This window comes from Trachurus japonicus, chromosome 18 (assembly GCF_045865225.1).
Source record: "Trachurus japonicus isolate A0001 chromosome 18, Traja_1.0".
Taxonomy (NCBI): domain Eukaryota; kingdom Metazoa; phylum Chordata; class Actinopteri; order Carangiformes; family Carangidae; genus Trachurus; species Trachurus japonicus.
The window spans coordinates 6,282,225-6,297,446 of NC_140924.1; the positions used below are offsets into that span (position 1 = coordinate 6,282,225).

Genomic DNA, 15,222 nt, shown 5'->3' on the forward strand with positions numbered 1-15,222 from the left:
TCCCTGTCTGACCTGTCCCTGAACATCACACAGGGGCAACATGGAGCCGTTTGTGTGACAGGTTGTTGAGTTATATTAATGTTAAAACATTAATAAAAGGAAAAATGTTTGGTGTTTTTACTGTTCTCAAATGTAAAAATGGGTCATGTTGGACCCTCAGCATTATTTAAGGCTTAAACAGCCTGCTACTTAAACATTTTTCATTGTGCTCCTAAAAAATCTTAGTGTAGAGCCCCGTATGTAATGTTCAGCTTTTTATACTGAGGGAAATATAGGTTCACTGCTCATCAATACCCCCACCCCTGGGCCACATGCACACACATACAGCGCAAAACTAAAAACTAATATTGGTTGTAAATATTCTATTTTCTCACACATATTTGCATTGTTTGTCTTTCCTGATTTTTGTTAAGGCAAAGAGCCAGTTATAACATTAAAAATTAGTCTACAGGGTTAGGATTATAGGCTAAATCTACTTTATTTGTTTGAAAATTATATTTTCACCAAAACTGCTAAATTTTTATTGTGCTACTAAAAAATGTTGTGTGCTACTAAATTTTTCAGCATGGTAGCACAGTGCTACTTGGAAAAAAGCTTAGCGTCAAGCGCTGGTTCACTGACCTTCAGGCTCTGTCGCCGTCGTCGTAGAGGAGGAAGAAGAGGAGGCGGAGCCACCGGGTCTTTGTCCATCGCCGCGTCCGATTGGTCGAGAAGGTGCCGGAGGAGGCGGGACAAACCGGTGCGAGCTGATGACATCACGGCGTCCGGGGGGGCGGAGCCTGAGTCGGTGAGCGTCAGCGCCCCCTGCAGGTCGGACATGGAGGACAAGATGGCGGCGCAGAGACGTTTGGAGCGAAGCCAGCGAACGCACGCACCTGACCGACCTTCATCACCGCCAGCATCATCATCATCATCGTCGTCGTCTGAAACGACATTAAAACTAAAGTCAGAATATAAACAGATAATCAGACGTATTGATTATAGATCGGTTTGACTGACTAACAGCCTGGACGCACTAGACGCAGAACCGAAGCGCAGCGCCCTGGAGCGGAGGCAGTTTCAGATAGGACCACACATGTTAACCGGTCTGCCTGGTCGCACATCTCGCGCTGTGGAGCGCAGTGCGCGCGCCTGCAGCGCTTCAGATCGGTTCATTTCTATTTTTCACGCGAGCCGCGAGCGCCGAGAGCGCCGTCTGTCAAGCTGGATAAACCAGATCAGACCAGATCAGACCAGACAGGAAGTCGGGCACAGAAAAGGCGAGAGAATCCGGTCAATTTTCAAAATAAAATGATGATTAATTAAGTTGTTGCTTGTCCATCTATACATATTTGACCGTCGCGTCTGCACACGAGACACACACACATGTTTAAAATGACGTGTGTGTGCAAAACCGAGTGAATACGAGTATGAACGACTGCAGTCGATGTCTGACCGACGCGGAGAGAGGAGGAGAAGCACCCAAGCGCCCGAGAAGCCGCGTGCAGTGCGACCAGGGGGTGAGGCGTTTTGACTTTGACCTTTCCGTGTTGCCGTGGGCGACGCTCCACAGACGGCGCCGCCTCCTTCCAGACGGATCAGCACCGTCGTCCTCTGGGTCAGCGAGCGCCACCTCCTCACCGCCATCACCGCCCACACGCTCCTCCTCCACCTCCTCCTCGCCGCTGCTCCTCCTCTCCTCCTTCCTCTCCCCACCTCCTCCTCCTCCTCCTCCTCCTCTTCCTCCTCTTCATCTCCTCCTCCTCCTCCCAGCGCGGCGGCCAGACTCCTCACCTCCTCCTCCAGCAGCTCGCGCTCCGCGAGGCGGCGGCTCAGCAGACGTTTCTGCTCGCTCAGCGCCCGCAGCCGCCGCCGGTCGTGCGTCAGGGCGCCGGCGAGCAGCGCGCAGGCCGACAGCAGCGAGGACGACTCCGCACGGCGCCGAGAGAGGTCAGAGGTCAGAGAGGAGGCGCGGTCACGGAGGGAGTCGCACTGAGAACGACAAACCTGAAGGAGAGAGAGAGAGAGAGAGAGGGGGGAGACTTGGGCATGACCAGAAAAGATGTTGAAAAAAAAAATAAAAAAACAGGCTCCAGAAGATTTTCAACATCTTTTCTGGTCATGTCCTCATCTGCAATCCTTTTGGAAAAATGTAACTACTTTTATCCATCAACATTTCGACAAAAACTTTGTTTTGGACTATCAAAATGTATTGTTTGGTTTCTTTTCAGTCTCGGCTTACCGATTAAACCAATATTATGTAATTAATTTGATACTATTTTTAGCCAAAGCTCATATTCACAACCACAAATTTACTAATCAAATACTTTGCACTCACCGCTTCAAAAAACGAAATCAAACAATACATCAACCTAATCAGTCAATCTGAAAATAAGAAAGCCATAAAGACCATAGCACTATTCTCTCTGTTTCCACGTTTTTGAATAGACCTACGTTTGCCTAACACGAAATGTACCTATTTTTTGTCTTCTCCTGCCTTTCATGATACAATGTAACTGAACTTGCTAAAAAAAAAGATTACGATGTTGTTGTGAGCATGCGCAATAAACGGTCAGTGAGTGAGTTCTTCCGGACCAGAAAGAGAAAAAAAAAGAGAGGGGGGAGACTTCCTGTGACTTTGTGATGCCACAACGAAGCAGTGGCGCTAAGCCCCGCCCCCTCGCCACCTGGATGACATCATCATCCAACAACCTGATGGATTGATATGTATTACTCAGCGTTATATACCACGCCTCTCCCCGCTGAGTGGGGTCATTCTCCGGTAGGATTTATGGACATTAGGGATGAGCATTTGTGTGTGTGTGTGTGTGTGTGTGTGTGTGTGTGTCTCTCTGTGTGTGTGTGTCTCTCTGTGTGTGTGTGCTACCTGCAGCTCCCTCTCAGTGTGTGTGTGTGTGGTTGTGTGTCTCTGTGTGTGTGTGTGTCTCTGTGTGTGTGTGTGGTTGTGTGTGTGTGTGTGTGTGTGTGTGTGTGTGTGTATCTCTCTGTGTGTGTGCTACCTGCAGCTCCCTCTCAGTGTGTGTGTGTGTGTGTGTGGTTGTGTGTCTCTGTGTGTGTGTGTGTGTGTGCTACCTGCAGCTCCCTCTCAGCGTGTGTGTGTCTGCCGCTCCACTCCTCCTCTCTCCTCCTCACGCTCTCCTCCAGGCGACGCAGCACACACTCCTGGCCGCGCTGCAGCTCACGCACACACGCACTCCTCTGGTCGCACACGCGCTGCAGCTGGACCACCTGCACGACAGGTTGTCACGGTTACAGCTAGGGGTGGGCGATATGACGATATTAGATGGTGAAGGATTAGAGCATGTAGACGATCTGCCAAAGTGCAGAGATCGTAGGATCGTCTGGGGCACATTCTATAAATTGCAATTTCTATGCTGATGCACCAGACGTATTACGTCGTCAACCTGAACGACAAATCATAGCGAATTTCGGGCAGTGACGCGCTTTCTTACCTGCCTCCTTGTTTATGTGTGTAGCGGTAGCATAGATCTATTATAAGAACGAGCGGTAGCCGCACGGAGAACAAGGCTCCAACAGTGGAGTTAGTCGCTTTTTTTCCTTTTAAAAACAGTGTTTCACTATCTCTCATCACTGCCAGTCAGCCCCTCTACCTGCTGCCTCTCTCGCGTGCGGGCGCACCGCACGTACACACACACACACACACACACACAGACACACAGACACACACACTGCTGGCGCATGAATATGTCGGGCTTGGCCGCTAATAAACAGTAAATGCGCTACAGTAGCTTATCGCGCTAATTGTACAGCGTTCAAAACCCCCCTCCCCCGCTCCCTCCCTCCGTCGGATAGTCTGAACCCCCCCCCACCTTAAAATCCTGTGGGAAACACTGGAGCCTATATAGAATCGGTTCAGCTTTTTTTACAGTCTATGGCTTTTCCCCAAATGACAAAGTGCAAACAAAGGTCCTTTGCAAAGTTTCGTGACTTTATTTTTAAAAAATCGTGATATGATATTTTTCCCATATCGCCCACCCCTAGTTACAGCTGAGTAGTGTGTGTCTGTGAATGTGTGTGTGTCACCTTGTCACTTCTTCCTCTCTTTCTCTCCCTCCTATTTCTTTCTTTCTTTCTTTCGTTCTTTCTTTCTCTCTCTCCCTCTCTCCCCCTACTTCTTTCTCTCCCTCTTCTTTCTTTTTTCTTTCTTTCCCCCTTGTCTCCTTCTCTCCCTCCTACTTCTTTCTTCGGTCATAGGACCGCGGCAGACTCGCTGTCCTCCGCGGTCCTGGTGCTCCGCAGGTCGGCCAGACGCCTCGTCTGCCTCGGCGGACGGATGTCAGATGAGAGCGGGGCGACTGGTTTCTGCTCTGTCAAGACTCGGCTCATTTTGGTCAATGGGAAAGGGGCCAAATGCCGATTGTTAGCGGGTCGACCCGTGTTTAAAAAACCCGCATTGACCCGCTAATTTTAGTGGGAAAACGGCTTTTCTCTCCCTCTTCTTTCTTTCTCTCCCTCCTACTTCTTTCTTTCCCTCTTCTTTCTTTCTTTCTTTCTTTCTCACTCTTTATTCTCTCTTTCTCTCCCTCTTCTTTCTTTCTCTCACTCTTCATTCTCTCTTTCTCTCCCTCTTCTTTCTTTCTCTCTCTTCTTTTCTTTCTTTCTCTCCCTCTTCTTTCTTTCTTTCTCTCCCTCTTCTTTCCCTCTTTCTCTCCCTCTTCTTTCTTTCTTTCTCTCCCTCTTCTTTCCCTCTTTCTCTCCCTCTTCTTTCCCTCTTTATCTCCCTCTTCTTTCTTTCTTTCTTTCTTTCTTTTTTATGAATAAGGAAGTGTAACTAATTAAAATTGGAGTTTTAAAATCAAAAAATCAAAAAAAAATCTTTCTCTCCCTCTTCTTTCTTTCTTTCTTTCTTTCTCTCCCTCTTCTTCTAAAGTAATGGTTTTATAAATGATGGTTTTATGGGCAATACAGAAGGGTAATTAATAAAAGCTGGATGAAAAGTCAAAAAGTCTCTCCCTCTCTCTCTTTCTTTCTGTTTGTGTGTGTGTGTGTCTCTGTGTGTGTGTGTGTGTGTGTGTGTGTGTGTCTCTGTGTGTGTGTGTGTGTGTGTGTGTGTGTGTGTGTGTGTGTGTGTGTGTGTGTGTGTGTGTGTGTGTGACCTTGTCGTTGGCGCTCTGCAGGTCGGAGGTCAGGGCGTCGGCCTGCTCGGTGATGACGTCACACAGCTCCTTCCAGGTGAAGTTTCCCAGGATGCAGTGGGGCTGAGGCAGCAGCACGCAGCCGGCGAGCAGCCGCTGGTACAGGGAGTAGAGGAAGGAGAGACGGGCCTGAGAGAGAGAGAGAAGAGTGAGAGGGGAGAGAAAGAAAGAAAGAAGAGGGAGAGAAAGAAGAGTGAGAGGGGAGAGAAAGGAAGAAGAGGGAGAGAAAGAAAGAGAGAAAGAAGAGAGGGGATAGAACGAAAGAAGAAGGAGAGAAAGAAAGAGAGAAAGAAGAGAGGGGATAGAAAGAAAGGAGAGGGAGAGAAAGAAAGAGAGAAAGAAGAGAGGGGATAGAAAGAAAGGAGAGGGAGAGAAAGAAAGAGAGAAAGAAGAGAGGGGATAGAAAGAAAGAAAGAAGAGGGAGAGAAAGAAAGAGAGAAAGAAGAGAGGGGATAGAAAGAAAGGAGAGGGAGAGAAAGAAAGAGAGAAAGAAGAGAGGGGATAGAAAGAAAGAAGAGGGAGAGAAAGAAAGAGAGAAAGAAGAGGGATAGAAAGAAGAGGGATAGAAAGAAAGAAGAGGGAGAGAAAGAAGAGGGATAGAAAGAAAGAGAGCAATAAAAGGGAGAGAGGGAGAGAAAGAAGAGGGAAAGAAAGAAAGAGAGAAAGACACACACACACACAGACAGCGTGAGGCTCAGAGTAATTAAATACTTCCTGGTTAATGACATCACGCTGCTGTGTAACAACGACACACAGAGAGGAGAGAGAGTGACCTCCATCACAGACGTGAGGTCATGTGTTCGTCTGTGATTAATCCACCTGATCAATAATCAATACTCCTCATACTCATGTACAGATTAAAGGTTGGGTCTGGAGTAGGGGTGTACAGCCAGTGCACTATTCGGATTCGGATTCGGATTCGGGCTTTTAAAAAAAACTTCGGATTCGTATACGTATTCGGGAAGAAACCGGAAGTGGGCGCACTGACTTCAGCCGCTTTAGCTCTCGGCTAACTAGAACGGGAATAAAATAATTTAATGGTGCGGCTCTTCTAGACTTTCCAAATGTAATCGGACTGAACGGATCAAATTCTGGTAGAGAAACCAGTCGTTTCGCGGGGGTTGTGACACTCAAATAGCATTATCCACCGTTATAGCCGCTTCTTTTCCCATTTTTTTGTAATGCAATGCATGCAGGGAGTTGCTGTTTCTTAGCAACCCTAACGTGAACTAGACACAAAAGAAACAGGGTGACTCGGTGCTGCCTGCTGGTGTTTGGCGCTCTACTCGTGTTGTGCTTCTATGGCGGCGCACCAACGTTACGGTGCGTTAGCGCCACCTACTGTGTTGGAGTGTGAACCAGAACCACCTGGTTGTGTTGCTGTTGCTGACCCAAACGTTTCTTTTTCTTTAGAAAAAAGCTCCCGAATAATGAAGAGAAACTTCAGACAGAAAAACTATTCGGGATCAAAGCTTTATTATTCGTGTACTTCCGAATACCGTATTCGGGTTCGGGTACACCACTAGTCTGGAGTTTTGTGTCCAAAAATAAACACTAGACTTATACAGGGTTTCCGCTACATGTAATTGATCGTGGCGCACCGCCACGGCAAAATAAAAGCCGCCACACCTTCAGAATGATGATTTTTTTTTTTTTTTCTAATGTTAAAACAATGTAAAGCAGGTTTTCCACTAGAGGTTGCACAGACTAGTCCCCTGCTCCACAATGACGTTTTGAGCTTGACGTCGACTAGTCGCTGATCATGTGGTAGTAGGCTACAAGAGTAGCGGCTTGAAACAACAGCTGAGTGCGCTGAATGAAAAAAATACGAGCGCCGTCAAGCTGGATAGAACGAGATCGTACCAGACAGGAAGTCGGGCACAGAAAAGGCGAGAGAATCCGGTCAATTTTCAAAATAAAATAAATGATGATTAAGTTTGCTTGTCCGTCTATAAATATTTGTCAGTTGCGTCTGCACACAAGACCCACATCCATACATACAGCGCTAGAGACAGACCTGTGTGTGTGGAAAACCGAGTAGCTACAGACGGGTCGATGTTTGACCGGCGTGGAGAGAGAGAGAGCAGGAGAAACTGCCGCTTCCGCGGCCAGTGTGTCAGGGCTGCCGGCAATTAAAAAAAAAAAAAAAAAACTCCGCTCATATCGACAGCTTTACGTCGCGCACAACAACAGCAACAACCAACCAGGAAAAACAAAAACTGTGAGTGAAACTGTGACTGAGCAGGACTGTGATGGTGACGAGGCCTGTGTGTCGTTTTCCTCCCTAATTGTTTAATGAACAGTAGCTACAGTATTTTCTTTTGCACCTGCTATATGTTACAAAAAAACAAACTGATTTACAGCTTGTTGTTTATAAAGCTGCTGTTCTGTGGACTCATGTCTGTGCGTGAGCTGTCAGTCAGTGAATACAGATTGTTGCAGAGCATTTCCCTCCTCCTGGGATTTTAGTTATGATGGGAAAAATATGAATGATGTCATCAGCGACTAGTCGACGATCCGGTCTCGCGCGCACCCCCCCCCGTCGATCAGACCACCCTCGCCGCCACTCTTTAAAAAAATCCTGGAGGAAACACTGTTATACAAATGAAATCCGTCTGAATCGCCACCTATGGGGTTCTAGTCCTGTGTGGTGGGGGCTGTGTCTGCAGCCCCCCCCCCTCCCCCGCCTGTGTTTTGGTCTTTTGCTCTGTTTTGTTCAGGTTTTGTTTTGCACGTGGACGTTTCTGGGTGGAGAGCGAGAGAGCATAGATATCTATATCTGTGTTTTCTCTCCAGCCAATGACGGAGCTCAGGTGAAGCTCCGTGCAGCAGAGTAGTAGCTCAGGGCTGCTAGCCGCACTAGCTGTCTCTGATGCTAACGAGTGCTAGCAGCTAGCACGTCTCTCTCTCTCTCAGCAGCAGCAGCATCAGGACCGCAAAGAAAAAGAAATACAGTCTGAGTGAAGCGCTCGAGCCGCGGACCGATTCCCCACCGTCACCGACAACTAAAGCCTCGACTGGTAACAAGTATGAGGACCGTTGTGGTGAGCTAGCTCGATGCTAACTTCGGTTAGCGGTAGCGGTTAGCATCAAAAACTGCAACGAACAAAACTCCAGACTCTACCTTTAATGGAAGAAACAAAGAGATTTAGTTTTATTGTGTTTCTGTTTTTAAATCTGAATGAAACAGATGGGAAGAGGTAGAAGAAACAAGAAGAAGGAAAAAGAAAGAAGAAAAAGGAAAAGAAACAATAAGAAGGAAATGAAGAAGAAGGAACAAGAAGGAAAAGAAGAAAAATGAAAAGAGGAAGAAGGAGGAGGAGCAGGAGGAGGAAGAGGAGGAAGAAGAAAAATGAAAAGAAGAGGAAGAATAAAAGGAAGAAGGAAGAAAAGGAATTAGAAAAAGGAGAAGAAACGTGTCATCACCTTTGACTCTTTCTGGAAGTGTTCACTGATCCTCCGCACCTCCGCCATCCTCTCCTCCTTCTCTCTCTCCCTCTGCTCCTTCTCTCTTTCTTTCTCTCTCTCCCTCTCCTCCTTCTCTCTTTCTTTCTCTCTCTCCCTCTCCTCCTTCTCTTTTTCTTTCTCTCTTTCCCTTTCCTCCTTCTCTCTTTCCATCTCCTCCTTCTCTTTCTCCTTCTCTCGCTCCCTCTCCTCCCTCTTTCTCTTCCTCTCCTCCTTCCCTTTCTCCTCCTCTCTCTCCCTCTCCTCCTTCTCTCTCTCCTTCTCTCGCTTCCTCTCCTCCTTCTCTTTCTCCTTCTCTCTCTCCCTCTCCTCCTTCTCTTTCTCCCTCTCTCGCTCCCTCTCCTCCTTCTCTCTCTCCCTCTCCTCCCTCTCTCCGTCCAGCTGCTCCTGCAGACGGCGGCTCTGCGTCGACCAATCAGATCTCTCCTTTCGAAGGCGACTCAGCTCCTCCTCCAGCCGGACGCACGTCTGCTGACACTCCTGAAGGAGAGATGGAGAGAGGAGGGAGAGATAGAGAGATATTATATTATATTTAAGCAATATCACACTCGAGGTTGTGCTGTTGTACTGTATATCAGCACGGCTGTGATTCGGTCGCAGATGATCACACCGTGCTGATATACAGTACAACAGCACGACCTCCAGTGTGATATTGCTTTTATACAACAGTGCTACGAGCGCATTGTAGAACAGTAATAAACTACAAGAGATTATGATTTGTTTGTTTATTTAATCATTTATTTGGCTCCGCTAACAGAAATAGTTCCGCAACTGGAAGGGAGACAAGGCTGTTGCCAGGCAACACATAAACATTTCATACTAGCTTGCTACTAGCTACAAGCTTCTCCACCCAGCTGCTTCCAGTGCTGGTTCTGGTTCTGAGCCCGTGTCTGATTAGCACCGGAGCAACAGGACCAGCATGAAGACACAGAGACGTTATCGATACCGTATTACATTTGTTTATCTGCTATGTAATCAATATAAACACAGTTGAAGCTAAGTAGCTGAGCTACGTGGCTAACAACAGCTAACGCTAATATCAAAACACATCACCGTCAAAACGTAGTTGCTCCCGCGGCGATTTTTTTCCAGCCGGGTTTAGTAGAGATTTATCTCCAATTAGACGGACCAGGTCAGGTCCAGGTTTTAATGTTCAGGTTTATAACTGTAGTAGCAGCAGAGAGATGGAGCAGCTCCTGTATGGGGAGCCTGGCTCTGACTTAGCTCCTGTCCAGCTGAACAGCGGAGTGATAACGTCCGTAAAAAGTCCCAGTGCTGTTATGCTGCGTTCGATTGCACTCGGAACTCGGAAAGATCCGACCTCCAACTCGGAAAAATGCAATAGAACGGCCCTTGAAGTCGGAACTCCGACTCGGGAACTCGGGTTGGATCCAATGCTGCGTTCGATTGCACTCGGAACTCGGAAAGATCCGACCTCCAACTCGGAAAAATGCAATAGAACGGCCCTTGAAGTCGGAACTCCGACTCGGGAACTCGGGTTGGATCCAAGCAGCCCGAGTCGGTCGGAATTACGTCACAGCAATATGGCGTCGCACACCGCGAGAGGTATTTATTTATTTAGGCTATTTATTTTCCAACCTAGAAGGGAGAAGTTGTGGAAAAGGGAATATAGCCTAGTTCCATGCGTACTGCAGCAAGAGTTGAATCTGCACAGCTCGCTGTGACACATGCAGGATTCCCCTCTCTGGTGCGTTCAAGACTGTGTGTTGCAGAAGTGGCGTTTCTATTTCTCTCTCTCCCCCAAGCAGCTAATGTTCTTCCCCAGCAGTACTTTTTGATGCTCGAAAGATAGAGCTTACTGTGGCCGGCCATGTTTTCCGAGGTTGCGCAATGAAACGCATTTACCTCGGAAGTCGGACTTTCCGACCGGGATCTTTCCGAGTTCCGAGTGCAATCGAACGCAGCACAAGCAGCCCGAGTCGGTCGGAATTATGTCACAGCAATATGGCGTCGCACACCGCGAGAGGTATTTATTTATTTAGGCTATTTATTTTCCAACCTAGAAGGGAGAAGTTGTGGAAAAGGGAATATAGCCTAGTTCCATGCGTACTGCAGCAAGAGTTGAATCTGCACAGCTCGCTGTGACACATGCAGGATTCCCCTCTCTGGTGAGTTCAAGACTGTGTGTTGCAGAAGTGGCGTTTCTCTTTCTCTCTCTCCCCCAAGCAGCTAATGTTCTTCCCCAGCAGTACTTTTTGATGCTCGAAAGACATGAGCTTACTGTGGCCGGCCATGTTTTCCGAGGTTGTGCAATGAAACGCATTTACCTCGGAAGTCGGACTTTCCGACCGGGATCTTTCTGAGTTCCGAGTGCAATCGAACGCAGCACTGTATCAGCACTCATGGAACGTCTCTTGTCCAATCAAATTGCTCGGTTGGGACCGGTCGGAACTAACTGTTGTATAATATATATTCATTATATTAGATATCAATATTGTTCTGACAGTCTTGCCAATAAAGTTTGTTGAATTGAAATTGAAAAAAATTCATAGATGATTTCTTGATGCTTTGGCAACATAGTTCTTCTCACAACATTCGTGCCAATAAAGCAAATTTGAATTTGAATTTGATAGAGACAGAAAAAAGAGAGGGAGAGAAAGAAGAGGGAGAGAGATGGAGAGAAAGAAAGAAGGAGAGAGAGAGAGAAAGAGAAAAAGAAGAGGGCGAAAGAGAGAGAAAGAAAGAAGAGGGAGAGAGGGAGAGAAAGAAGGGGGAGAGAGATAGAAAGAAGAGGGAGAGAGAGAAAGAAAGAAAGAAAGAAAGAAAGAAAGAAAGAAAAAAGAGGGAGAGGGGGAGAGAGGAAGAAAGAAAAAAAGAAGAGGGAGAGAAAGAGAGAGAAAGAAGAGGGAGAGGGGGAGAAAGAGAGAAAGAAGAGGGAGAGAAAGAAAGAAAGAAAGAAGAGGGAGAGAAAGAGAGAAAGAAAAAAAGAAGAGGGAGAGAAAGAGAGAGAAAGAAGAGGGAGAGGGGGAGAAAGAGAAAGAAAGAAAGAAGAGGGAGAGAAAGAAAGAAGAGGGCGAAAGGGAGACAGAAACTAGAGGGAGGGAGAAAGAAGAGGGAGAGAAAGAAGAGGGAGAGGGGGAGAGAAAGAAAAAAAGGAAAAGGAGAGAAAGAAAGAAAGAAAGAAAGAAAGAAAAAAAGAAAGAAAAAGGAGAGAAAGGGGAGAAAGTGATAGACAGAGAGAGTGAGGTGACTTCCTCCTCCAGATGTTTCCAGGTGTTTTTACCTGCAGCCGTCGGCTCTGGTCCCAGTTCTCCTGCTGCAGCCGCTCCGACGCTCCCAGCTGATCCCGGACCTGTGGACGACGGCGACACGCCTCAGTTACCATGACGACGAGGACACGCCTCGGTTACCATGACGACGAGGCGGACGATAAGGACACAGAGAGAGGATGAATGAATGAAAACCGAGCGTCCACCCACCCGTCTCTCTGTCTCCTCCCGTCTCAGCTGATCCTGGACCAGCGTCGTCTTCAGCAGCTGCAGCACCTCAGCACTACGTTTCCCAGCATGCACTGCTGCTGTCGAGCTCTGTTTCCCATCATGCACTGCTGCTGCTGTCGAGCTCTGTTTCCCATCATGCACTGCTACTGCTGCCCGTTTCCCATCATGCACTGCTGCTGCTGTCGAGCTGCTGCTGTTGTGTTGTTGGAGTGTGTCTCTGATCTACAGCACACACACACAATGTTGCATATTTCAATATCTCTTCTTTCTTTCTTTCCCTCTTCTTTCTTTCTTTCTTTCTTTCTTTCTTTCCCTCCCTCCTACTTATTTCTCTTCCTCTTCTTTCTTTCTCTCCCTCTTCTTTCTCTCCCCCCTACTTCTTTCTTTCTTTCTTTCTTTCCCTCCCTCCTACTTATTTCTCTTCCTCTTCTTTCTTTCTCTCCCTCTTCTTTCTCTCCCCCCTACTTCTTTCTTTCTTTCTTTCTTTCTTTCTTTCTTTCTTTCTCTCCCTCCTACTTCTTTCTCTCCCTCTTCTTTCTTTCTTTCTCTCCCTCCTACTTCTTTCTCTCCCTCTTCTTTCTTTCTTTCTTTCTTTCTCTCCCTCTTCTTTCTTTCTTTCTTTCTTTCTATCTATCCCTCTCTCCTTCTTCCTTTCTTTCTCTCTTTCTCTCAATCTTCTTACTCTTTCTCTCCCTCTCTCTCTCTTTCTTTCTGTCGCTCTGTCTGTCTGTCTGTGTGTGTGTGTGTGTGTGTGTGTGTGTGTGTGTGTGTCTCTGTGTGTGTGTGTGTGTGTGTGTGTGTGCTACCTGCTCCAGCAGTGTGTGTGTGTCGTCGTGTCGTCTCTCCTCGTCCTGCAGCCGCTCCGTGAGGTCGGAGGTCGTCTTCCTCTCCGTTTCCAGGGCGACGCTCAGCTCAGACCGACACTGCTCGTACTCCGTCTGCAGCCTGAACACACACACACACACGCACACACACACACACACAAGTTATGGAAGCTGATGAAAACTAGAGATGCTGCACTGAGGAAGGTAGTTAAAACTAGAAGAGAAACTGATGCTGGTTTATAAAGGTTTGAGGAACAAAGTTATCCAAGAGCTAAGATCAGCTAAATCCCGTTTTTATGTCAATATTTTAACTGAGGCAAAAGGCAACATCAAATTGATCTGGGAAAATATAGATAATCTCACAAGGAGGAACCCTAAATCTACAGGAGATCTTATATTAAAAGTACAGGGAGAGTTAATTGAAGATAATCACACGCACAGTGGAAAGGATGGTGTCTATCTGCTGGTCATGGACTCAGGAGTGAGGCAAGACACGAAAAAAAAAAACGTTGGCGTATCCCTTTAAGTCACACAAGGATATTTTATCTTGTCCTATCACTCATCTAATTAATCTTTCTTTTAAACTCTTTTCTTGAAATCATTTTCCAGGACATTTTCTGCTGCTACAGTCTGACGGACGGACATGACGCCAACACATCCTCCGTCCCATTCATGCTTTGGAGAAGTCTTTTCGACAGTTGTAGCTTATTTTGTACATTTAACCAGTTTGTTTCTATGTTTATTCCTCCTCTCTCTATCTCATTCTCTCTCCCAGAAGTCTGGTTTAAAGACGTGCAGTCTATGGCTCCAACTTATCTATGACATAATCTCTTACATGCTTAGAAATTAAAACAGTTTTATCATATAATAACGCAAAAAACATGTTGTTTTAGTTTTTAAACTACGACCACTACAGTTCTCTCACACTCATCAACTCAATATCGCTAGTTGAGTATGAGTATGTGTGTATATATGTATATGCATACAGTATATAGGTGATGGTGTTTATGTGTGTATATATATACATATATACAGTATATATATGAGTATATTTTATTTTATTCTTTTACATACAGTATATATTGCTGCTACATCTGTCTGCATTAGCTAAGTATTTTCTTTCAGAATGTTTGGAGCAGCTGACAGATGAATTTCCTTCGGGATTAATAAAGTATCTATCTATCTATCTATCTATCTATCTATCTATCTATCTATCTATCTATCTATCTAGTATCTATCTATCTATCTATCTAGTATCTATCTATCTATCTATCTATCTATCTATCTATCTATCTATCTATCTATCTATCTATCTATCTATCTAGTATCTATCTATCTATCTATCTAGTATCTATCTATCTATCTATCTAGTATCTATCTATCTATCTAGTATCTATCTATCTATCTAGTATCTATCTATCTATCTATCTATCTATCTATCTAGTATCTATCTATCTATCTAGTATCTATCTATCTATCTATCTATCTATCTATCTATCTATCTATCTATCTAGTATCTATCTATCTATCTAGTATCTATCTATCTATCTAGTATCTATCTATCTATCTATCTATCTATCTATCTATCTATCTATCTATCTATCTATCTATCTATCTATCTAGTATCTATCTATCTATCTATCTATCTATCTAGTATCTATCTATCTATCTATCTATCTATCTAGTATCTATCTATCTATCTATCTATCTAGTATCTATCTATCTATCTATCTATCTATCTATCTATCTATCTATCTATCTAGTATCTATCTATCTATCTATCTATCTATCTATCTATCTATCTATCTAGTATCTATCTATCTATCTATCTAGTATCTATCTATCTATCTATCTATCTATCTATCTAGTATCTATCTATCTATCTATCTATCTAGTATCTATCTATCTATCTATCTATCTATCTATCTAGTATCTATCTATCTATCTATCTAGTATCTATCTATCTATCTATCTATCTATCTATCTATCTATCTATCTATCTATCTAGTATCTATCTATCTATCTATCTATCTATCTATCTATCTATCTAGTATCTATCTATCTATCTATCTAGTATCTATCTATCTATCTATCTATCTATCTATCTATCTAGTATCTATCTATCTATCTATCTATCTAGTATCTATCTATCTATCTATCTATCTATCTATCTATCTATCTAGTATCTATCTATCTATCTATCTATCTATCTAGTATCTATCTATCTATCTATCTAGTATCTATCTATCTATCTATCTATCTATCTATCTATCTATCTATCTATCTATCTATCTATCTATCTATCTATCTAGTATC

The 15,222-nt window shown here is 44.9% G+C and overlaps 1 protein-coding gene across 1 annotated transcript in view; it reads right to left on the reverse strand.

Moving 5' to 3' along the window:
- The window catches only part of ccdc171 (coiled-coil domain containing 171), a 30,948-nt gene that overhangs the window by 6,787 nt on the left and 8,939 nt on the right, over positions 1 to 15,222 (reverse strand). Inside the window, exons 6-14 of the mRNA XM_085759854.1 lie at positions 12,889 to 13,027; positions 12,062 to 12,304; positions 11,866 to 11,934; positions 8,977 to 9,101; positions 8,583 to 8,628; positions 5,118 to 5,285; positions 3,073 to 3,228; positions 1,515 to 1,986; positions 622 to 923 (exon numbers count right to left, since the gene is read on the reverse strand). Coding sequence (XP_085615980.1) covers positions 622 to 923; positions 1,515 to 1,986; positions 3,073 to 3,228; positions 5,118 to 5,285; positions 8,583 to 8,628; positions 8,977 to 9,101; positions 11,866 to 11,934; positions 12,062 to 12,304; positions 12,889 to 13,027 — 1,720 coding nt within the window. The remainder of the gene's footprint in view (positions 1 to 621; positions 924 to 1,514; positions 1,987 to 3,072; positions 3,229 to 5,117; positions 5,286 to 8,582; positions 8,629 to 8,976; positions 9,102 to 11,865; positions 11,935 to 12,061; positions 12,305 to 12,888; positions 13,028 to 15,222) is intronic.